We start from the raw sequence: 24187 nt of genomic DNA on the forward strand, positions 1-24187 counted from the left end.
TGGGTGACTTAACTGCTGGCGAGCGGGAAAAGAAAGATGAACACTGACTCACTGCCTAATAGTATGGAGACCCGGGCAGTGGTTATGTGTGTCGTGGCTGTGACCTCGCATCCTCCTCTGGAAGGAAGTGAGGTCGGATATTCAAAAAGTTGCTGGACCCGACTCAAGTGAGTGGTGTGCTCTTCACGTCCTAGCATCCAGCAGCATTACCGGCAGCAGTAACGAAGCATTCTGGTGACAACCAACACGTCTGATTGCAAGTAGGTTCCATGCACACGTACACCACCACTGCCATGCACACACGCACACCACCACTGCCATGCACACACGCACACCACAACTGCCATGCACACACGGACACCACCACTGCCATGCACACACAGACACCACCACTGCCATGCACACACGCACACCACCACTGCCATGCACACACGCACACCACCACTGCCATGCACACACAGACACCACCAGCTGAGTGCAGAGTGCTGAGTAGTGAGTAGTGAGTTTCCAGAGTGCAGAGTAGTGAGTGCAGAGTAGTGAGTGCAGAGTAGTGAGTGCAGAGTAGTGAGTAGTGAGTGCAGAGTAGTGAGTGCACAGTAGTGAGTAGTGAGTTTCCAGAGTGCAGAGTAGTGAGTGCAGAGTAGTGAGTGCAGAGTAGTGAGTGCAGAGTAGTGAGTGCAGAGTAGTGAGTGCAGAGTAGTGAGTAGTGAGTGCAGAGTAGTGAGTAGTGAGCGCAGAGTAGTGAGTAGTGAGTGCAGAGTAGTGAGTGCAGAGTAGTGAGTGCAGAGTAGTGAGTAGTGAGTGCAGAGTAGTGAGTAGTGAGCGCAGAGTAGTGAGTGCACAGTAGTGAGTGCAGAGTAGTGAGTAGTGAGTGCAGAGTAGTGAGTAGTGAGTGCACAGTAGTGAGTGCAGAGTAGTGAGTGCAGAGTAGTGAGTGCAGAGTAGTGAGTGCATAGTAGTGAGTAGTGAGTGCAGAGTAGTGAGTGCAGAGCAGTGAGTAGTGAGTGCAGAGTAGTGAGTAGTGAGTGCACAGTAGTGAGTGCAGAGTAGTGAGTGCACAGTAGTGAGTGCAGAGTAGTGAGTAATGAGTGCACAGTAGTGAGTGCAGAGTAGTGAGTGCACAGTAGTGAGTGCAGAGTAGTGAGTGCACAGTAGTGAGTGCACAGTAGTGAGTGCAGAGTAGTGAGTGCACAGTAGTGAGTAGTGAGTGCAGAGTAGTGAGTGCAGAGTAGTGAGTGCAGAGTAGTGAGTAGTGAGTGCACAGTAGTGAGTGCACAGTAGTGAGTGCAGAGTAGTGAGTAGTGAGTGCACAGTAGTGAGTAGTGAGTGCACAGTAGTGAGTGCAGAGTAGTGAGTAGTGAGTGCAGAGTAGTGAGTAGTGAGTGCACAGTAGTGAGTGCAGAGTAGTGAGTGCAGAGTAGTGAGTCCAGAGTAGTGAGTGCAGAGTAGTGAGTAGTGAGTGCAGAGTAGTGAGTAGTGAGTGCAGAGTAGTGAGTACAGAGTAGTGAGTACAGAGTAGTGAGTACAGAGTAGTGAGTAGTGAGTGCAGAGTAGTGAGTACAGAGTAGTGAGTAGTGAGTGCAGAGTAGTGAGTAGTGAGTGCAGAGTAGTGAGTGCAGAGTAGTGAGTGCAGAGTAGTGAGTAGTGAGTGCAGAGTGCTGAGTAGTGAGTGCAGAGTAGTGAGTGCAGAGTAGTGAGTGCAGAGTAGTGAGTCCAGAGTAGTGAGTGCAGAGTAGTGAGTGCAGAGTAGTGAGTGCAGAGTAGTGAGTAGTGAGTGCAGAGTAGTGAGTAGTGAGTCCAGAGTAGTGAGTAGTGAGTCCAGAGTAGTGAGTGCAGAGTAGTGAGTGCACAGTAGTGAGTGCACAGTAGTGAGTGCACAGTAGTGAGTAGTGAGTGCAGACTAGTGAGTAGTGAGTGCAGACTAGTGAGTAGTGAGTGCAGAGTAGTGAGTAGTGAGTGCAGAGTAGTGAGTAGTGAGTGCAGAGTAGTGAGTAGTGAGTGCAGAGTAGTGAGTGCAGAGTAGTGAGTGCAGAGTAGTGAGTGCAGAGTAGTGAGTGCAGAGTAGTGAGTGCAGAGTAGTGAGTAGTGAGTGGTGAGTGCAGAGTAGTGAGTGCAGAGTAGTGAGTAGTGAGTGCAGAGTAGTGAGTAGTGAGTGCAGAGTAGTGAGTGCAGAGTAGTGAGTCCAGAGTAGTGAGTCCAGAGTAGTGAGTCCAGAGTAGTGAGTGCAGAGTAGTGAGTAGTGAGTGCAGAGTAGTGAGTAGTGAGTGCAGAGTAGTGAGTGGTGAGTGCAGAGTAGTGAGTGCAGAGTAGTGAGTGCAGAGTAGTGAGTCCAGAGTAGTGAGTCCAGAGTAGTGAGTCCAGAGTAGTGAGTCCAGAGTAGTGAGTGCAGAGTAGTGAGTAGTGAGTGCATAGTAGTGAGTAGTGAGTGCAGAGTAGTGAGTGGTGAGTGCAGAGTAGTGAGTGGTGAGTGCAGAGTAGTGAGTGCAGAGTAGTGGGTGCAGAGTAGTGAGTCCAGAGTAGTGAGTCCAGAGTAGTGAGTCCAGAGTAGTGAGTGCAGAGTAGTGAGTGCAGAGTAGTGAGTAGTGAGTGCAGAGTAGTGAGTGGTGAGTGCAGAGTAGTGAGTGCAGAGTAGTGAGTGGTGAGTGCAGAGTAGTGAGTGCAGAGTAGTGAGTGCAGAGTAGTGAGTGCAGAGTAGTGAGTAGTGAGTCCAGAGTAGTGAGTGCAGAGTAGTGAGTAGTGAGTGCAGAGTAGTGAGTGCAGAGTAGTGAGTAGTGAGTCCAGAGTAGTGAGTGCAGAGTAGTGAGTAGTGAGTGCAGAGTAGTGAGTAGTGAGTCCAGAGTAGTGAGTGCAGAGTAGTGAGTGCAGAGTAGTGAGTGCAGAGTAGTGAGTGCAGATTAGTGAGTGCATAGTAGTGAGTGCAGAGTAGTGAGTGCAGAGTAGTGAGTAGTGAGTGCAGAGTAGTGAGTGCAGAGTAGTGAGTGCAGAGTAGTGAGTGCAGAGTAGTGAGTGGTGAGTCCAGAGTAGTGAGTGCAGAGTAGTGAGTGCAGAGTAGTGAGTGCAGAGTAGTGAATGCAGAGTAGTGAGTGCAGAGTAGTGAGTAGTGAGTGCAGAGTAGTGAGTAGTGAGTGCAGAGTAGTGAGTAGTGAGTGCAGAGTAGTGAGTGCAGAGTAGTGAGTAGTGAGTCCAGAGTAGTGAGTGCAGAGTAGTGAGTAGTGAGTGCAGAGTAGTGAGTGCAGAGTAGTGAGTGCACAGTAGTGAGTAGTGAGTGCAGAGTAGTGAGTGCAGCGTAGTGAGTGCAGAGTAGTGAGTGCAGAGTAGTGAGTGCAGAGTGCAGAGTAGTGAGTGCAGAGTGCAGAGTAGTGAGTGCAGAGTAGTGAGTAGTGAGTGCAGAGTAGTGAGTGGTGAGTGCAGAGTAGTGAGTGCAGAGTAGTGAGTAGTGAGTGCAGAGTAGTGAGTGCAGAGTAGTGAGTGCAGAGTAGTGAGTGCAGAGTAGTGAGTTGTGAGTACAGAGTAGTGAGTAGTGAGTGCAGAGTAGTGAGTGGTGAGTGCAGAGTAGTGAGTGCAGAGTAGTGAGTAGTGAGTGCAGAGTAGTGAGTAGTGAGTGCAGAGTAGTGAGTGCAGAGTAGTGAGTGCAGAGTAGTGAGTGCAGAGTAGTGAGTAGTGAGTGCAGAGTAGTGAGTAGTGAGTGCAGAGTAGTGAGTAGTGAGTGCAGAGTAGTGAGTGCAGAGTAGTGAGTAGTGAGTGCAGAGTAGTGAGTGCAAAGTAGTGAGTGCAGAGTAGTGAGTGCAGAGTAGTGAGTAGTGAGTGCAGAGTAGTGAGTACAGAGTAGTGAGTCCTGAGTCCAGAGTAGTGAGTCCTGAGTCCAGAGTAGTGAGTGCAGAGTAGTGAGTAGTGAGTGCAGAGTAGTGAGTGCACAGTAGTGAGTAGTGAGTGCAGACTAGTGAGTGCAGAGTAGTGAGTAGTGAGTGCAGAGTAGTGAGTGCAGAGTAGTGAGTAGTGAGTGCAGTGAGTAGTGAGTGCACAGTAGTGAGCAGTGAGTGCACAGTAGTGAGTGCACAGTAGTGAGTAGTGAGTGCACAGTAGTGAGTGCACAGTAGTGAGTAGTGAGTGCACAGTAGTGAGTAGTGAGTGCACAGTAGTGAGTGCACAGTAGTGAGTGCACAGTAGTGAGTAGTGAGTGCAGAGTAGTGAGTAGTGAGTGCAGAGTAGTGAGTAGTGAGTGCAGAGTAGTGAGTGCAGAGTAGTGAGTAGTGAGTGCAGAGTAGTGAGTAGTGAGTGCAGAGTAGTGAGTAGTGAGTGCACAGTAGTGAGTGCACAGTAGTGAGTAGTGAGTGCACAGTAGTGAGTAGTGAGTGCACAGTAGTGAGTGCACAGTAGTGAGTGCACAGTATTGAGTAGTGAGTGCAGAGTAGTGAGTAGTGAGTGCAGAGTAGTGAGTAGTGAGTGCAGAGTAGTGAGTGCAGAGTAGTGAGTAGTGAGTGCAGAGTAGTGAGTAGTGAGTGCAGAGTAGTGAGTAGTGAGTGCAGAGTAGTGAGTGCAGAGTAGTGAGTGCAGAGTAGTGAGTGCAGAGCAGTGAGTGCAGAGCAGTGAGTGCAGAGCAGTGAGTGCGCAGGGTGAACAATTCCAATCCATACCACATAATTCCATTACACACCACATGCATACACTCCATAACACATGGCTAAAAGACATTGCCATTTACAATGCCATTAGCTCTAACTCAAATAAATCCGAGACCTATTGCATTTCCAATGCTTGTTCTTACTAGGGGCTGGTTTTGCAATATCGGGCCCCTGAAAAAAAAACAGCTGCAGTGTTTTCCACCCGCATCCCTCATCCCCCCAGCTCCCCACCCCCGTGGCCAGTCCGACTCAATTGCCAGGGCGGGTTTGCATTCCCAGTCCTGACCTGAAAGGCACCATGGGCAGCGTGATACTGTTGGAAGCTACAGTGAGCTGAAGCCTTGGAGGGTGAGATGTTAAAAAATAAATTGATCAAGAAAAGCCCAAAATAATTGAATTAATTACTTTTACACATTTATTAATGATCATGATTTGAATGCTCATTGCCGCTAGCTGCATGGAGACATGCACACACATGAATGCACAAACACATGCACACACCATGCTTTCCCTCATCTTATTCAAGGAGATTACCTAAAAGCTATCAGAGATCCAACCAGACATTACCTTTGTCTTTGGTAAAGCAAAACTGATATAACCAATGTGTACTATCGCAAGGACACCATGTATCCTGCCATGGCAGTATAACACATTCAATGCATATTGAAAATCCAATTCCTTAACATACAAAATATAGTAGTTAACACTCTTCTCTGAAGGGGATATCCTGACAAGGTAATTATTATGATTATGATGTTAAGTAGAGGAATTTGCCTAGAAAATGTAGCTTTTTTTTCAGTAAATCAAAGAGAAACCGTTTCAACAAGAGATTTGGTGGATGTCTCAGCAAGGCTTGATGTTTATAGATCTCAAGTAGACTCCACAAGGTTGTAAAGTCTAAGCTATGGGGTATACAAGGGACAAGATTCATGAGTACCTTAGGGCACTCTTACTTAATCTGTGGTCCCTGGACCCTTGGGGTCTGCGACAATCCCTCAGGGTGTCCGCAACTGTTCTGAAAATTGAGCAATTATTTGCACATAATCTAAAACCAGAATTTAACATTTTAAAAAGCTTTGCCAATGTGAAGGAATTTGAAACTGATGGCTACAAACACTTAGCATGATTTGTAGGAGCAGTATAAGTACTTCAAACAGTAGTAAGGACAATTGGTGGCCTCAATTGAATCACTGTTATGCTTTGCCCAAAGATACCATGCATTTGGAGCAAAAAGTCAAACCTAGATGCTAGATATTGTATTGAATAGAGAGTGTTGGTCACAGTATTTTTTTCTGTGTGATCCCATGTCATGCAAAGCAAAGAAAATATAAAAAAAAATACATTTGTAGAATAAACTGGGTTATTATTGACAAAAGGAAAACTTCTAATAATTTTTTTGAAGTTTCTTTGCTTTGCCTGACTTGGGGTCTTATCAGGAAAATACTAGGAACCATACACTGTTTCCCATACAATTTAACTATAAAGAAAGGTTGTAGGCCCTAACCTCAATGAGCTTGAAATTCCCTAACTACATTTAAATATAAAATAGTAACAAATGAATGGAATACAAAGGGCATTAAGAAGCTTGTCTAGGATTGGGTCCTATTACATAACTGAGATGCTAGATGTGCTAGTGTTGCACACTGCTTTTTTTTAGAAACAAATCACAACTTTGAAAAACTCCAAACTTTTCATTAGAATTTCTACTTTTGTATATATATTTGTGTTTGAGAATTAAAGAAAATAATTTCATGATTAGTGTATTAGTTTGAAGTATACTTCTTCCTGCAGTTCAATGCATTATTTTGAGGTTCAAATAGTAGATGGTATCCCTGTCTTCCAATAGCTATTCAGTAGGGGGTCTACAAATATTAAAAGGTTAATAACCGCCAGTTAAACAAAATATGACAAGCAGCTTAACCCTATACCAAGGTAGAGCTAAGCAAAATACAAGATATTGACATTATGTTACATTTTGTGTAGTCCTCTCTTGATAACAAAACAGTTTTCAAAAACCAATTATGAAAATTAATCTTTGTTCATTAAGGAAGATAAACATTTAGAAGAGTACCTTCATCTACTTCTTGGTAGGTATAGACTTCTGTGCCCTCAGTGGTCACCATCACCTCAGTCTCCAGACCAGAGTAGCTTTCTGTGATGGAAAAATGTTACAATATGTTTTTTTAATACATGACTAGTAATAATGATCTTTAAAGATGTTCATCTATTCATAAATTCTTAGAGTGTTGTTTTTACTCCAAAATATGAAATAAGTGGCCTGAAATAGTGTGCTTTTCAGTCTCTAACATTGTCAAATCACTAAGGGGCTAATTACGATGTTCGGCAGAGTCACGTCTTATTGCGGATTGGGAAGTGCCTGACCTCAGGTTGGTGATTCTGACCATGTTATTTGGATGGGACCGCCCATAGGGCAGTTGGTAACATCTATTTTTCAATGCAAGCTGGTGCGGTGGGCGGAAAAGGCCCACAGAACAAGCTTCCATTGAAAATTCATTTTTTCAAACATTCCTGTACCTCACGGTGCCTGCCACACGCTGCAGGGATGTGAAGGGGAGCAAAATAGGTGCCCCCAGGCCATAATGCAGAGCGTCAGGTAGGAAGGACGCCCTACTAGTGGCCCTCAATGTCACTTTCCAACAGCCTTTCCATGTCTGATGGAAAGGCTGATATAAAATGGCTGTCGTAAACTGACATCATAATCCCGCCAGCGGAGCCGCCATCATTAAGGGATTATGAGGTGTTTCCGAAGCACCAACAGGCTCCTTGAGCCAGTCGGAAAGCATCGGACAGTCCCTACGCCGGCTGCCCCCGACCGCACACATTGTAATGCATCAGTCAGACCGCAGTAGCAGATTAGAAAGAAAAGTTATCTATACACAAAGATAATTTTTGTTCAAATCTTATTTAGTAAAAGCTCGATATAATCAAGAGTGCATCGTCCAATTCTATTAAAAGATACGTATTAGTCCCAGTTTACATGCTTTTTGGGCGATTTTATGATGACTGCAATAATAATGCAAATGGGCTTGAGCTCTTTCTGATTTTTATTGAGGTTTATGAAAAGAGACTTTGGGGCAGATTTACGTTTCCTGGCTCATCCCTGCAAATCAGCAGGGATGCACCAGGAAAGATGCGTGACGCAAGTTTTCCCTTGCGCACCCCCTACTGGCACTACCGACGTACTGGTTCTCACCGACCACTACCTCAAATCGATGTCCTCTATTATCAATGAAGTTGCCCCCCTTCAGTTAAAGAGAGTTTCCTCTAAGAATTCTAAACCATGGTACGACGGACTGCTTAATGAAGATAGACGAGCCATGAGACTGGCGGAACGCAACTGGAGATCAGTACTAGGCGTGGGCGGAAAATCCGTTCCGCTCGCGGATTTTGCGGATTTTCGGGAAATCCGCAATCCGCGAGATTTGCGAATTTCCCGCAAAATCCGCAAATCCGCGAGCAGCGGATTTTGCTCGCACTGCTCGCACTGTTAGCGTGAGTTCGCGCCCCGCGAATAAGTGCAAAATTGCAGAAATACGATCTTGGCAAAACTGAAAGTAACTACTTACCAGGTTCAAAAGTTCAGGCACATCATTAGTAGCCATTTCCTGTAGTGCTTCCTGAGGGGCCCCTCCAGAGTTCAGTTGCCAGTTGAAACTATTATGTGACCCTGCTCTGAACCTCAGAATAGTTACACATATGCCACAAAGGTCCTGAATTACAGCTAAGGGAGACAAGCAGGAGCCAGGCTGGAAGTTAAAATCCATTAATCAGCCCCTAATTCATTATTGTCAGTTGGGGCAGGGCAGGTGTTGTAACTAATTTTGCAACAATGAAAGCACTTAGCAAGTGCAAAAGATCACTAATCAGGGCGCACTAAGGAAGCAGGTGCCAGCTAAAAAAATATTCTGTGACACATTAATCAGCCCCAAATTAATTCAGGTCACTTGAGGCAGGGAAGGTGTGCTTTGCTTTGCCGAAAATAATGTACACTGGACAACCAGAGGGTGTAGTGATGAAACAGAGGGTGGCATGGGTGGGCCAGAGGGTGGCATGAGTAGTCAGAGAGTGGCAGTGGTGACAGAGAGTGGCAGTGATGAAGAAGAGTGTCCCAAACAGGCTGGACACGTAGAAACAACAAGTTCGCAAAACTTGCGGCCCGACAGGTAAGTTCGCAAATTGCGAAATTGTAAAAACCCTCGCGAACTGGCAGAAACACGGGCGAACACAAAAAAAAAAAAATCCGCAAATTCGCGGGAATTCGCGGATTTTGCGGATTGCGAATCCGCAAATCCGCAAAATTCGCGGATTGCCAATCCGCAAAATCCGCTCATGCTTAATCAGTACACTCAGCTATGCACCTCAAAACACTAAAGAAAAAAAGAAACTCATACTTTAGAAAAATCAAACGTTTGAAAGCATCCTTCTTCAGCCACCAACTTAACCAGGCAAGAAACCAAGCTAAGAAGTTGTTCGAGTTAATCAAAACTCAATCCAGGGATGGACCTCAAAGACCACAAAACACCTCTAGTACACTACCGTCCTGTGAAGATCTTCTTTGATCTAAAGACAGACACGATCAGGAAAGATCTCCTCTTTGATCTAAGACTTTATTCTAACCCCCCCAGCAAAACGCCCCTTGTTCTAAAAAACAATGCATCGTGGGAGTCCTTCGAAACGTACTCGGAAGACTCTATCGGCAATATTCTTAGTACACTGAAGCCCTCCAATCACCTAACTGATCCTCTACCCGCTAACGCTGTACATGACTTTATCCCACTGCTTCTCCCGCTTTGGACCAAAATCATTAACAGCTCTCTGCAACAAGGTTGCATCCCGGACTCCCTCAAAGTAGGACAGGTTTCGCCCATTCTAAAGAAACCTACAGCAGACCCCACCGAGTTGATTAACTATCGTCCTATCACCAATATCCCTACTTTGGCCAAACTCTTAGAAAAATGTGTACATCTCCAATTGACAAAACACATCAAGCACTTTCAACTCCTCAACTCACACCAAACAGGCTTCCGAGCAGGCCACAGCACGGAATCAGCTATGACACACATAATTGATGACACACTTCAAATTCTTGATCAGAATGGCACCTGCCTCCTCATCCTTCTCAACCTTTCATCAGCTTTTGATACGGTCAAACACAAAAACTTACTCGATTTGCTGAATCTCAGAATGGGTATATCAGGGACAGTACTCAAATGGTTTACATCCTTTTTACATAACCGAACTCAGAAATTCAAGATAAATAATACTATGTCTACTCCAGTTCCTGTAACACTGGGTGTCCCACAAGGATCCTCCCTATCCCCTACCTTGTTCAATCTAGTCATGGAACCACTCATCGCACTGCTTCAAGCATCTAATATACAATTTCACATGTACGCAGACGATACCCAGCTCTACCTTTAAATACACACCCTTGAAGACATCAAACTTCTCAACACAACGCTTAGGAACACACAAACTTGGCTAGCAGAGAATCATCTCAAACTTAACACCCTAAAAACAGAATTCCTCCTAATAGCTCCTCCCTCCAAAGTCCCCATCACTCAGTCCTGGCTTACCCATCTCACTGTACTTAACGTTCAACCTACTATCGTGGATTCAGCGAAATCTTTAGGCATAACCCTCGACTGCAATCTCAATATGCTTCACCATATCAGCAATGCTACGAAGGAGCTAACTTCCAAATCAACACATTGAGAAAGCTGAAACCTTTCCTCCCTGCAAATGACCTCATAACTGCAGTCCAAGCCCTAGTAATCACTCGAGTGGACTATGGAAGCGTTGCCCTCTGTGGCCTCCCCTTATCGACTTCCGCACCATCAAAAGCCTCTATTAATGCTGCAGCCAGACTTGTCACGGGCTCAAAAAAACGGTCTCACATCTCTCCCGACTTAAGATCCCTGAACTAGCTACCATACGAAGCTAGAATACACCTGAAAATCGCATGCATGACACACAAGGCCATACACCACAACTCACCCAGCTACCTCGCTCAGAAACTCGGGTGGCTCAAGAGCTACAAGAAGAGCAGAAAACCTTCTATTGAAACCCCAAAGATTCCACAAGAAGACTTATAAACGCTCCTTCTCTGGGATGGCGCCCAGGAATTGGAATTCCCTTCCTCCAGAAATCAGACTTATCTCATCCACGTCTTCCTTCAAGAAAGAAGTAAAATCTCTCCTCTTAGCCAAATTCACATGATTTTAGACTACTGTACTCTCGTTCTCATTATGTCTCCTCCAAAACTATGTACAGTTGACCACCCATAGACCGCTGCTACCTCACCTTGCTTTCCATTTTCTTAACTTGTTCACTCATCTTGGCATGATATATTTGTTTAACTTTTATTCCTTTATTTGTGTACAGTTGACCACCTATACACTGCTGCTACCTCACCTTGTTTACATTTGTTCAATCTGTTTTGTTCATCTTTGCATTATATTTTGTTTAACTCTTTATCTGTTTTATGCCATCTGCGTGTAAAGCGCTCTCATATCGTCGAGGGTCTTGTTCGCGCTCTATAAAACTTTCCTTCGCCAAAGTCTCCCCTGGCCAGTCGTGTGTGCATGCCGCTGTGCCGGAAGATGAAGGAGTCATGTGTGCTCCCCCAATTTTGTGCCACTATGTCCAAGATGAAAGTCTTGGCGTTGCACACCATCTGGATATTGAGGGAGTGGTAGGACTTGCGGTTGCGGTACATGTATTCCGTTTGTGCTGGTGGGCAGATGTGGATGTGGGTACATTCAATGCATCCAATTACATGTGGGAATTGCGCAATGTTGTAGAAATGAAGCTTGGTGTCATTCAAGTGCTGTTGGGTGGTGGGGAATGAGATGTAGTGATGTAGCAGGGTCAGCATTGCATTTAGGTAACTCCTTAGGCAGCAGGACATGGTGGGCTGGGATATTCCCCCTGCAACAGTGACTATTCCCTGGAAGCTTCTGGAGGCCAGTAGGTGCAGGCTGCACAATACCTGGACATGGGTGGGCACGGCATTGGTCCTCCTTGTTGGGTGCTGCATCAGGGGGTCTAGGTCCCGGATCAGCTTGATGATCATTGCCCCATTCAGGCGGTACTTAGAGTAAATTTGATCATCAGTTTGGCCCATAAGGGTGATCCGCTGTGGGAATATTCGCTCCTGGATCCTGCGTCTGTTCTGTGCTGCTCGCTGTAGCCTTCGCCGCCTGACCACCATGTAGATTCCTGGCATTGTGAGTCCTCATGCTCCAGCTGCGTCTCCTTAAGTGTGTTTGGTCAGACCTGCACCTGTTGGTAGTTTGTTAAAGTTTTTAGATTTTTTTTTTCCTTACTGGTTACCACCTGGTTTGGGTTCTCCTTAAATTGCGCCTCACAAATAGCGATTTTGGGGTTTTTCGCATTTTGCGATTTTTCTTGAATAGCGATTGCGATTATTTTGCGTTTTCGCTATTGATTCGCAGAATCCATGGTATCTCGCAATTTCCGATTCGCTAATGGGCTTCTTCCTGGATTCTGCGAATTTATTTGCGAACTCGCAATTTTACTTTAGCGAATTCGCAATTATAGAGTTTTCACTATCAAGAATTCCTTTTCTTCAAATTGCGCTCGCAAATGCTAATTCGCAGCAATTGCGAGCGCAATTTGGCTTCATGAATCTGGCTGTAAGTGTTTGTGTTTCTGTATCATTACTCCAATTGACCCTGATACAAAAATGCACCTTTAAGTTTCGTTTAGACATGCTCATGTTTTATCAGTAGGCTTTCATAGATTCATGCCCTATAAACACTAACTTACTGACAAGTGTTTATTGTTTCCTACAGGAAATCTGCCAGTCAGGTCTGAGGGTTAGACTTAGGGCTAGAAAGATTGTGATCCCAGGAACCGACAAGTGGGAATTTGGCGACCACCATAAAAGCATACATTTGTGGGTACAAACAGGCATTCTTAATGAAGCTTCTCACCCTATCTCCGCGCACATCTTAGTTCTACATAAGGTTGGAGTAGGAGTGGAGTCCAAGATAAACCTATATTTTCAGAAGGTGCAAGACAATTCACAAGTATATGGGAGATGGCATGCACCAGAAAATATATGTCTTCCAAATATCCGCTGTTATGCTTGAGATTTATTTCAATCCCCAAAAATGTGGAAATTCATACGAACTGTAAACTAAGTGACTTCTAATGTTCTCTGAAATGCAGGCAAGTGGATGACTGCTGGTCATGAAAGGAAACTGTTATTTGTAGGATTAGAATTGTGTATAGGCCTAGTCAAGGATAGCCTCCATTTCATAAACCAAGATGCTCCTTTGCAGGTACTTTCCCGTATACAGTCATGTTGCTTTGTTCTTAGCCCATTGCTGCTCGTTATTCTTGGTCAAATCCTGTAAATATTCTTGCAGATAAAGAGTATGTGCAGAAGCAGCTATATGAAACACGCACCAGTGGGGGCATGGCTAACAATTTAACATGGCGGATATACAATAGGAGAACTTTGCCTTGGCTCCCGAACAGTCCAATTCCATAATCTGCCCAGCTGCCTCATCTCAACATGATGTATATGGCCGAGCAAAGCAGTTGGGCTACATTTCTCCCATTCACCTTGCCATGCTAGAAGTATGTGGTGGCTGATGTACGTGTTGGAGGCACACCCCTGACCCAGTCCTGAGGCGGAAGCCGGGAGCTGGCGGTACGAGAAATATCGCATTCTGCTTTGTTTTTAACAATACTTGTGTGGTGTCACTTACTTTGCACTTCTGAAATTGTCCTGTTTTTAACAGTCAAATATCGCTTCTAGCACGCAGCCGATTTGAACGCTGTCGCGCTTTTCCTCCCTCTTGAGCGGCCGCCATCAGCCCAGGCACGCGCGCTGACCACGCCCACTTTTAGACCACGCCCACCATCCCGCCTATATCTACGCTGACAACAAGCGTTGCTCACAATTCCCTGACCCAGTCCTGAGGCGGAAGCCGGGAGCTGGCGGTACGAGAAATATCGCATTCTGCTTTGTTTTTAACAATACTTGTGTGGTGTCACTTACTTTGCACTTCTGAAATTGTCCTGTTTTTAACAGTCAAATATCGCTTCTAGCACGCAGCCGATTTGAACGCTGTCGCGCTTTTCCTCCCTCTTGAGCGGCCGCCATCAGCCCAGGCGTGCGCGCTGACCACGCCCACTTTTAGGCCACGCCCACCATCCCGCCTATATCTACGCTGACAACAAGCGTTGCTCACAATTCCCTGACCCAGTCCTGAGGCGGAAGCCGGGAGCTGGCGGTACGAGAAATATCGCATTCTGCTTTGTTTTTAACAATACTTGTGTGGCAAGCCCATCTGCGCCCGTCCGCGCCAAGACCGCGACAGGCGCAGGATACTCTGCCCAAACCACCCCGCACATTAGGTACCTTCCTAGCGACCTTCACCTACTACGTGGCATTAACTATTGCTCCTGCAAACTAGACATGTCAAACCTCACCGGTTCGTTCAGCTGCAAACATTGCCGCTGGTCCTCCATCAAAAACCCAGCCCATTTACTCACTCCCTTATCCCTCCCCAAGGAATCCCTGCCGCCCTTTAAAGGTGGTCTGATTAATGCCCGCTCTATGTGTAAGCATAGCCAAGACATACGCGACCTCATCCTTGACTCTGATCTCGACTGTCTCCTGATAACAGAAACCTGGCTAACGGAAGACAGCAATCCGGACATAGCCACTGCCCTCCCCCAGGGTTTCTCCTTCTTCAGACAAGACAGACTGAAAGGGAGAGGCGGAGGAGTTGCCATTATACTGAAAAATACCTTCACTTGTCACACGTTCAATTTTGACCCCTTAAAAGACACCGAAGGCCTAGGCTTCTCAATTAAATTCAGTGAATCCTTCTCCTTCTCAGGCGGTCTAATCTACCGTCCTCCCGGTAACGCCTCAAAGTTCCTTGACACACTGGGCGACTCTCTGGGACACTTCTTACTCAGATATCCACATTTCACCCTTCTCGGGGATTTTAACCTACATCTTGAGTCCAAAGCCGACCCACAAACCATCACCTTTCTACAGACCCTAGAAATATTCAACCTTCAGCAAAGTGTCATATTGCCTACTCATTCACTCGGACATACCCTCGACGGTGTCTGCACCAATCTTCCCCCCCTAACTACCCTACCCCCTGTTCCCCAAATATGGACAGATCATAGCCTGATCCCATTCCACATCAAATACGTACACCCACAAAACTCCAGTAAAACTAACCCTCACCGTGACAACCCTGTCAACTGGAAAAAGGTCCAAGAAAATTTCACGCTTAACCCTATCCTCCAATCTCAGTCCCCCACCTTATCTGGTAACGCCGAACTTGACGCAAATCTTTTCCACAACTGGATTTCACAAGAAATTAAAACTCGGAACCCCCCCAAACGCCTCTGCAAAACTCACAAAAATACCAAAACCAATGCCCCTTGGTTCACCTCTGATCTAGCTACTTCTCATCTACTGTGTAGAAAAGCAGAGCGAAAATGGCGCAGAACATACGACATGGACGACCGTCTTTCTTACATCCAACTAAGGAAAAATTACCTCTCCAACATTAAATCTGCTAAAAAAATCTTCTATGTCAACGCCATTAAGGAGTCTAGCCAGAAACAATAAACGTTGTTCTCAATAGTAAAATCGTTCACCCAGCCCAAAGCACTTCAACCCGAAATCCCCCCATCCCAAGATTTTTGCAACAAAATATCAGACTATTTTGAGGAAAAAATCGCCTCCATTCAAAGAAATTTCCCCCCTTCACAAACAACTCTAGGTGCTCTTATCCCCTCTCAACTAGAATCCCCAGCTGGTAGCCTTAAGAATTTCTCTCCTGTCACCTTAGTTCAAACCAGAGAAGTCATCCTGGCGTGCAAATCTGGTTCTCCTTCTGACCCCTGTCCTCCCAAAATCCTCCACCAACTCATTGACGTGGTGAACCCAATCATTAACGATATAGTTAACTCATCGCTTCGCACTGGATCTGTCCCCCGCCTGTGGAAAAAGGGTATAGTCAAACCTCTCATGAAAAAGGCCAACAAATCCCCGTCTGACCTGACCAACCTTCGCCCGATCTCACTCCTCCCGGCCTTGGGAAAAATAACCGAACAGATGGTTTACAGAGAACTCAAACGATATCTGGAAGCCCATAATATACTCCTTCCGCAACAATCTGGTTTTCGTCCCAAACACTCGACCGAAACAGCTCTGATTGAACTGTCAGACTCAATAAAGATGCTGCAAGACCAGAAGAAGAATGCAATTCTCATTCTTCTAGACCTTACCGCGGCGTTCGACACCATTTCCCACTCCATCCTGATCAGCAGATTGACGGACATAGGGATTTCGGAAATCGCCCTATCTTGGATAAAATCATTTCTAACTGACAGGTTCCAAACTGTCGCTCTTGGCCATTTCCACTCCAATGAGAAGAGGGTTTCCTCCGGGGTTCCTCAGGGGTCCATCTTGAGTCCCCTTCTTTTTAATATCTACCTCATCCCACTCTTATCCCTGATTGAATCATTCGGCATACCGGTAACATCGTATGCCGATGATACACAACTCATCGTACCCCTAGAGGATAACTCAACCAAGGCAGAGCTCAACCTCAAAAACTGTTTGACGGCGGTCCTCCAATGGATGGATACTAACCATCTCAAATGTAATTCTAGCAAAACGGAGATCCTCCCTATCGGAAAAAACACCACCTTCTGCCCAGCCCTCTGGTGGCCGGATGACTCAGCTGCCCCACCCCAGATCGTAACAACAGCAAGAAATCTTGGTGTCCTATTCGACTCAGACTTATCATTCGATCAGCACGTCAGAACTGTAGCGGGCCGATGCTTCGGAATAATAAAATCGCTAAAAAAGTTCTTCGATTTTCTTCCACTTGACGCTAGAAAAACAGTAACAGTGGCCCTTATAATCTCACGCTTGGACTACTGCAACGGTCTCCTTGCGGGGGCAAAAAAGACTACGCTGACCAAGCTTCAAAGTGTTCTTCACACGGCTGCCCGACTAGTCTTAAAGCTGCCCAGAAAATCATCCATTTCCGCAGCTCTAAGATCCCTGCATTGGCTCCCTCTCCATAAAAGAATACTTTTTAAAATATTGATTGTTGCCTTTCGGGCTTTTAACAGATCCGGTCCAAAATACCTCACCAAACGCTTCCCTCACTATAACCCGAGTCGATCCCTCCGTTCTTCCCAGGACAACCTCATCCTCCCCGTCAGGTACAACCTGAAGACTAAGGGTGGAAAAACCTTAAACTTCCTGGCCACTAAAGCCTGGAACATCATGCCCAAAAATCTGAGACAACAAACTCACGAAAAGCCTTTCAGAAAACTGCTAAAGACTTGGATTTTTAACCTTCCGGATGACTACACCAAGGCAGCCATCTAAACTCATACTGCTACCATGACTGGCAGGGCCGTTTCTAGGTGTTTTGCCACCCTAGGCGAGAATTAAAAAATGCCGCCCCCTCCCGTTTACTACTATCACTCCGCATCTCTCTCTTCTGAAGTTCATATCAAGCCATCGCTTTAGAGCTCCCTACTCTGCACCTCTCACCCCTCCACTGGTTCATTAACTCTCCCTGAGTCTATCACCTATTGTTCCAGTGTTCCTCGTTCCCCTGCATTTCTCCTCTGCCTCTCCCCCCTACTCTCTCTGCAGTTCTCAATTGTCCCTCTCCCTCCACCACTCCGTGTTGTTCTAACCACCCCCGCCCCCCCGCCCTGCCCTATCCCTATTCAAAAAGTCCTGTCCTTCCTGTTTCACCAGCTCGCATCTGTTCACAGGCCCTGCACTCCTGATACTTCCTATCATACCACCTTCTCCCTCAATGATTCCCTCATCGCCTCTTTCATCTCTGGTCTTGGTGTCTTTTATCTCCACTGAACTTAGGGTACCCAATATTCCCCCTTTTTTAAACCATGCCTCCCCGTCACCTTTCACCACTTCCATCACTTCCTGATATCAGTGGTCTTCACCTTTCGCCTTAATTCAACACTTGCCCCTCCCCCGCTTCTCTAATATACTCCTTTCTGCAGAGCTCACTGCTTCTCTCAGCTGTGCCCCCGGTGGCATTGGGAACCCCCACTCCAGCAGCTTAAGCAGAGGCAACACCGACCCCATGGAATGGCGAACTGGTCCCTACTTAAAAGTGACAGATGGATGGATGGAAACAGTATGGCTGAATGGGGCAAGAGGTTAGTGTATGGAAAGGTGAAGGGGTGGATGGATGAGTAGAAGGGAGGAGGAATGTATTGACCCTCCGAAGGAAGATGAGAAGCTGAAAGGAACTCTTTTAAGCAGGGTTATATTTGCAGGCTTTACGAGCTCGGTGTGATTAGAGGTAAGTTACAAGTGAGGGGTCTTTTAATTTTCTGGACACTCACTTGTGTCCGTTCCTTTAGCACCCCTGCCCTCTATTCACCAGGTCATGCTCACCCTTTCTTTCTTGCCTGCCACCCCCCACTAGCTTCTCCTCTCACTGCTTCTGTGCGTGCCATCCCTCCCTTCAGTGGTTCCTGCTCACACCCTGCTTCTTTCGTGTTGCATTGCCCTTCCTTGCTTCCCTAATACACCAGATGTGTCCCTGGTTCTTGGGTGGTCTGCTCTCTTCCACTCACCCCTCTTTAGCAGTTCCTGATTTCTCGTCTTTCTCCTCAGCTCTCTCACCCCCTTTCTCGTCTGCCACCGCCTCGAGCCCCTCTGCCTCTCCCACATGCACCTGCAAACCATTCTCCACTTGCTGCTAGCCCTAGTCCGCTCATTTAGACCCCACACACCCCCCTCCTGCCAACTAGTGCCTTAGCAAGGGTGCCAAGGGCCCTACTGTCAGCAAGGAAAACATCCCCTGTGGAGTAAAAAAGGAGCTATATTTAGACCCTTCTGTGTCTCTGTGCCACTGCGCCCACTGCACAATTAACAGCGAGGCCTCTGCTGCCCATTTCAGCACCCCTTCCCGCTCCCTCTGTCACTGCAATGCTGTGCTTTCTCTGCCTTCTCGGCCTCTGAGGGGAAAGGAGCTTCGTGGCTGGAAGGGGTGGGGCGGTAGGCCTGTCGCCTCGTGGACTGCTGGGGCAGAGAAAGGCAGGGCGGGTCAGGTGGGTCACAGGAATGGCAGGCCATGGCGGCGCCATGTTAAGTGGGGGATGCAGCGGAATAGTGGATGCAGGCGCTTCTGGTGGAGGTGGAGAGGGGGGGGGGGCGAGGGCTGCGAGTGTGTGAAAGTGTGGGGAGGAGTGAGCAGCAGAATATGCGTGTACATTGGGAGAAAGTTGCGACTAGCAGAGAGCAGAGTTAGAATATAAGTGTACACTGGTGCCGCCGGCCGCTCCACACACCACTATGCTAGGGTGCACTGCATCGCATGGATGTACAAGCAGGTGCGCTTGCACTCACTGTCTTCAACTTAAAAAAAAATCCCCCCTTTTGCCGCCCTAGCTCTTTTGCCGCCCTAGGCGACTGCCTAGTCCTGCCTAATGGTAGAAACGGCCCTGATGACTGGTTTTCGATCCTCTACCAGGAAATTCAGCGCCAAGATGCTCCCTTCGGAGCGAACGCTGCGCTTTAGAAATACCCCCACAAATATCACAAAATATCACAAATATCACACCTGACCTGGCAGTTCGGGCTGGACTGTTCTCATGGGGACCAGGGTCCAGACTGATTTGCATGTGGCTTGAACCAAACTGGGATAGCGGGTGAGTAAAAAACAATGGATTAAACCCAGATTTGTGACTGGGGGTGAATGTTTGATTTGTTCAGCCAGCTGGCCCTCATCTGTTCTTTTTGTTTTTGTTACCCTAAGTGGGAAGGTTATGCCAAGCCGTGGGTCCCGTGCTCACTGTGCCACTGGAAGCAAGCTAGCCTGGGTGATGAGGGGTGATATCCCAAAATTGGTCCCAGGATGCTTGTTTCAAGAGCAGGGAGGACCTGGCCTGGCAGTTTGGGCTGGACTGTTCCCATGGGGAGCAGGGTTGAGACTGATTTGCATATGGTTGGGTCCAAATTGGGGTGGTGTGGTGAGCAAAGGTACTATACACAGTAATGGAAGGACATAGAGTGACATCCTGCCTATACAGAGCCCTCCTGGAATTCACTGTGGGTTCCCTGCAGCCGCTAAGAGACAAATCGGAGAACACAATGGGCTGAGTGTTTAATGAGAAAGAATTGCAAAGGGCCGTAGAATATTCCTTAAAAATGTCATGTAATGCATGATTCCTGTGCATACAGTTCTGTATATCACATAGAGCTTACCCCTCTACTACTAAACTGAATCAGACATTTCCTACAACCCAGGCACTTTGCCCTCGACGTAGTAGGGACAAGGTGGACTTTCACCATAATTGCCCCTGTCTGAGTGCATACTGGCAGGCAGTTCTATCAGATGTATAGTATACAAATGGAAGAATTGCTGTGAGGACGATTGAGATCAAAATGCTAGGTATGTATTGGTGGAAGTAGAACATTAAAGCAGCAACAAGAATCGTGGACTTAGCACTGCTACCCGCAAAAAGAGACATTATGAAAAACTGGAAATTGCAGACTTTCTATACAGTGGGAGCTTTGAGAAATCAGGTTCTCCACTGTGCTGAGATCGAATGCAGAACACTACTTAGGGAAGAGCTAGAAGGCCTGCACAAAAAGCAATCTCAGACAAATGAGAAGCATTAGCCCACATATTTGAAACGGTACAGAGCGATGACTATTGACCCCCCTGAATAAGTACGAGGGAAGGCCTCTTAGAGAGACACTCGGATGTGATCAGGTGCTTAGACCCAGAAAAACCACCATCCTATGAACAATCAAATACCTTATTGGCACAAGACAGCCATTTCGACAAACAAATGAAAAGCATGAATGAACACTAGCCCATACTAGGGATAAGTCACAACAGACATGCAGTGCAGTGAAAGTGGTAATTTATTATTGATGAAAAGCATTCCATCCTGGCTCTGGCAAGAGCTGCAATTCACCAATTATTTAAAGGAAATGTATAATCAGCTAATCATCTATCTGTTGCAAATTCTCTGGGAAACTTTGCTTTCTTTGTATTGCACTAAGCACTTTCTCCACAATGATTACAATCCTAGACTCCAACTTCAGAAAGCTCCAGCATCGAGAAAATGCGCCTTGCCTTTCTTAATTTCTCCAAGCCCTCTGAAACAGTTTATGGATATTGCATCTGGAACTTATATTGCACCATCTTGTATTTCATCTTCATCTTATATTGCAGCTTGATCTTATACAGCATCATATTATATTGTATCTCTTACATGAGCTAAAAACTTGGCTCTGTTGGAATTACATTGTCATTTCCTCTTCTAAACTAGAGCTAGTGCCAGGACACCTCTGGGTAATCGAGCGCTCTGTAAATATATTTAACATAACATACCATAACTTATTTCCTTTTGATCTTCCTCCTACATTACAATTTAAATTTCAATCTTGGCTGACTGCACCAACTCTTTTCATTCAACTGTTTGTAGCATATACATAAAATATCTAAGTTCAAGACTGCAGCATGAACTCTCACCACATTTTTCTTTTTGCTCAAACTTAGGCTATTTGCATCTAACACAAGGTTATTAACTTCAACTCAGCAGTAGCAAAACAAAGCCAAACATGACTTTAATAAGGTTTAATAATGTTTCAAAGTATATCCTTCCCGCACAAATTAGATATAAAAACCATATAGACGTAGAAAAAAAGGGAAAGTACAAAAGCATATGGAAAAAATAATAAGCTGCATATCTTCTCATTCTTCTTATTCATACTATCTTCTCTGTTTCCTTATATATTCCCTTTTTTTATCTCCCACTTCTCTTTTCCTTACTGTTCTCGGTAAGTGCTGGTATGGAACTTGAACTCCTTTCTTTCTCTTTGTCTTCATCCTAATATTATTTTGTCATTCCTGTTTCTGTATGTCACGTATGTCACGTCCTACGTCCCCATAATGTTCAACATTTTCTTGTTGAATGTTTCTGGTCTTGGACATCCAGTTAGGGGGCAATAGGTACTTTCTCACTTATCTAAACCTAATTCAAATAATACTTTTTAACAAAAAACACACTGTACTGCTTCCGAATCTGTTAATTTAATGAAACAATGGGCGGGCCAGGTTTCTTTTCTCCAGCAGTTGATCATAAAGGTGGTGTTGCCATCCTGTGCCATAAAACTTTAATACTGCAAGTTGTTTCTATTGAATGTGACACTAATGGTGGATTGGTGTTGGCCCATGCTGTCATTGATTATACACACCTTCTTACCCTGTTTAATATTTATGGTACTGTTAAATCTGACCCTGATTTCTGCATTCAATAAAGGTAAAACTTGCAAATATTCCTAACTGTAATATCATCTTGGCAGGTGAATCTAACCGATTGGTATATACTTTCATGGATTTAACATCTCAATATAAGTTCAAACATGATAAATCACAGAAAGAATTTCCATCAGCAATTACTTCTAGATCGTTCTTTCATGTTTGTAGACCTTGTACACCCGATCAGCTGTAATATTCTTTTTTCTCCAGTGTTCATAATACAAGGTCCAGAATTGACTACATTTTAGTTTCTAAATCATTACTCCCCACTCTCCAGTGCTTTGAAATTGGCTCAATTTTTATATCTGATCATACCCCAATTTCGGTTTCCCTAGTTATCTCAAATATTCCTTCTAAAAAGGGTAGCTAAAGGCTAATTAATTTGCTAATATCTAAACATCATTTTATTACTGAAGCTATCACCTTCATTCAAGAAATCTTCTGTTTCAATAATTCAGATGAAACTTCAGGTGCAAATAGCTGGGATATTTTAAAGCTTAATTCCAAATCTTCTTTATTGCCTACTCTGACAGGAAAAAACAAAGTTAAAATGCTCAATATGTTCTACTTTTAAACCAAATTAAGACACTTGAACATGCTTACTTTACCCCCAAATCTTCGACTAAGCTTTGTATATTAATTAATGCTAAATATCCCCTTAATAAGCTTGCTACTGTTAGTGCCTGCAATATACTACTCAAGGTGGCCAAATAAAGCTGGTAAAATGCTTACTAATTATTTAAAAATTAAAATGGAATGTAAGGCTGTTGGGCCCTTTATTATTGAATTAGATGGTTTGGTATCAGTTTCCAGTCAGTCAGTCAGTCAGTCAATCACTTTTATTCGATTAATAAAAATCAAAAAAAGATACAGGGTACAAATAATCATATACAATACAATACAGCAGAATATACAATTACAATTAATTATAAGCATAGAGAGTATAAATGACATTTCATATTTAAAATGGACGCATTTCATGAGTTAAATAAAAAAAAATTTTAAATGAAAGATTCCATTTAACGAATAGGCTACATAGTTTTTAAGAAGGCAGCGGCACTACGAACAGGTTTCAGTTATAGTATGTTTGTCCAGTAAATTGGAGCGCTTCTTATTTATGCGAACACCTGCCACTAAAAAACTTGCTACACGGAATGTTACACGTGCACCAGATAAAAGTTGTAAAAACAGGAGTGCTGGCCTGACCTGTAAAAAGCCCGCCTCCCGCAAAATAGATAACAAATATTTTTTTCTTATTTGTGCATAGTGTTCACAGAACATGATGAAATGTAATGTGTCCTGTGTGGAAAAGTGATCGCAGTCGCATGGATTAGCGTTGACTGGGATCTCCCAAGTGGTATAAGTACCGAGCAAGAAATGTTTCAAGTAAAAACGGAATCTGGTTAAAAGAAAGCGATGAAACGGTCTGGCTACAAAAACAAGATAAGGTTCAATGCCTGGGACAGTTGAAAGTACATAATTCCTTCTAACAAGTGGTTTTCTCATCTCAATCTCCTCCCGCTCTGCCGCAAACAGATTTACCAGTGCAGATTTTATCACCATGACATCCTCTTTTTTAATGCATTCAGGAAAATGAAAGCGCTCACTACGCCCCACAGTTGTAAGCATAGATTTTACATAGACCAGCCATGGGATTTTGTGGGCTCTGTCCAATGCAAGGCAGTCTTTAAGAATCAGATGGTTTAAAGAAATTTCCAAATTAAGCCAGGTTTTTAACCAACAAATGACAGGAGCGGATTTTATTAAGTCTGTTACAAACCCCATGCCTAGCTCTGTGTGTATTGTAAGAGTCGGAGTGGACTGGGGAACAGAAAGCAAAGATCTAAAAAATGTATTTTCCACAGTCTGGATGTTGTCAGATTTAGTATATTCCCAGATTACAGATCCATAGGTGGCTATAGCCAAGCATTTGGCTTTATATACTTTAAGAATAGCCTCCATTGGTCGCGCCCCCATCCTTTTAGCAAAGCTCAACAGGGCTGCAGCTGATCTTGCTACTGTGTTGTTTTTTTACTTTTGTTGTGCACCCCAAGTTCCTCTATCGTCAAAGATCACCCCCAAATAGGTAAAAATCGGGACCCTCTTTACCTCTTTGCCTGTGCAAAAAAATGTTGTTGATTTCTTTTTCCTGCTAGATGATCCGACAATCATGACCTGAGATTTTTAGGTATTGATTTT

The 24187-nt window shown here is 44.9% G+C and overlaps 1 protein-coding gene across 2 annotated transcripts in view; it reads right to left on the bottom strand.

Annotated features, from left to right (window-relative positions):
• FNDC1 (fibronectin type III domain containing 1) overlaps nucleotides 1-24187 on the bottom strand; it is a 1121378-nt gene that overhangs the window by 498876 nt on the left and 598315 nt on the right. For both annotated transcript variants that reach the window (XR_015296657.1, XM_086927416.1), the window contains exon 12: nucleotides 6694-6774. Coding sequence is in view for 1 of the 2 variants with exons in the window: in XM_086927416.1 (XP_086783542.1) it covers nucleotides 6694-6774 (81 nt within the window). In the remaining variant the exon portion in view is untranslated. The remainder of the gene's footprint in view (nucleotides 1-6693; nucleotides 6775-24187) is intronic.

This window comes from Lissotriton vulgaris, chromosome 6 (assembly GCF_964263255.1).
Source record: "Lissotriton vulgaris chromosome 6, aLisVul1.2, whole genome shotgun sequence".
Classification (NCBI taxonomy): Eukaryota; Metazoa; Chordata; class Amphibia; order Caudata; family Salamandridae; genus Lissotriton; species Lissotriton vulgaris.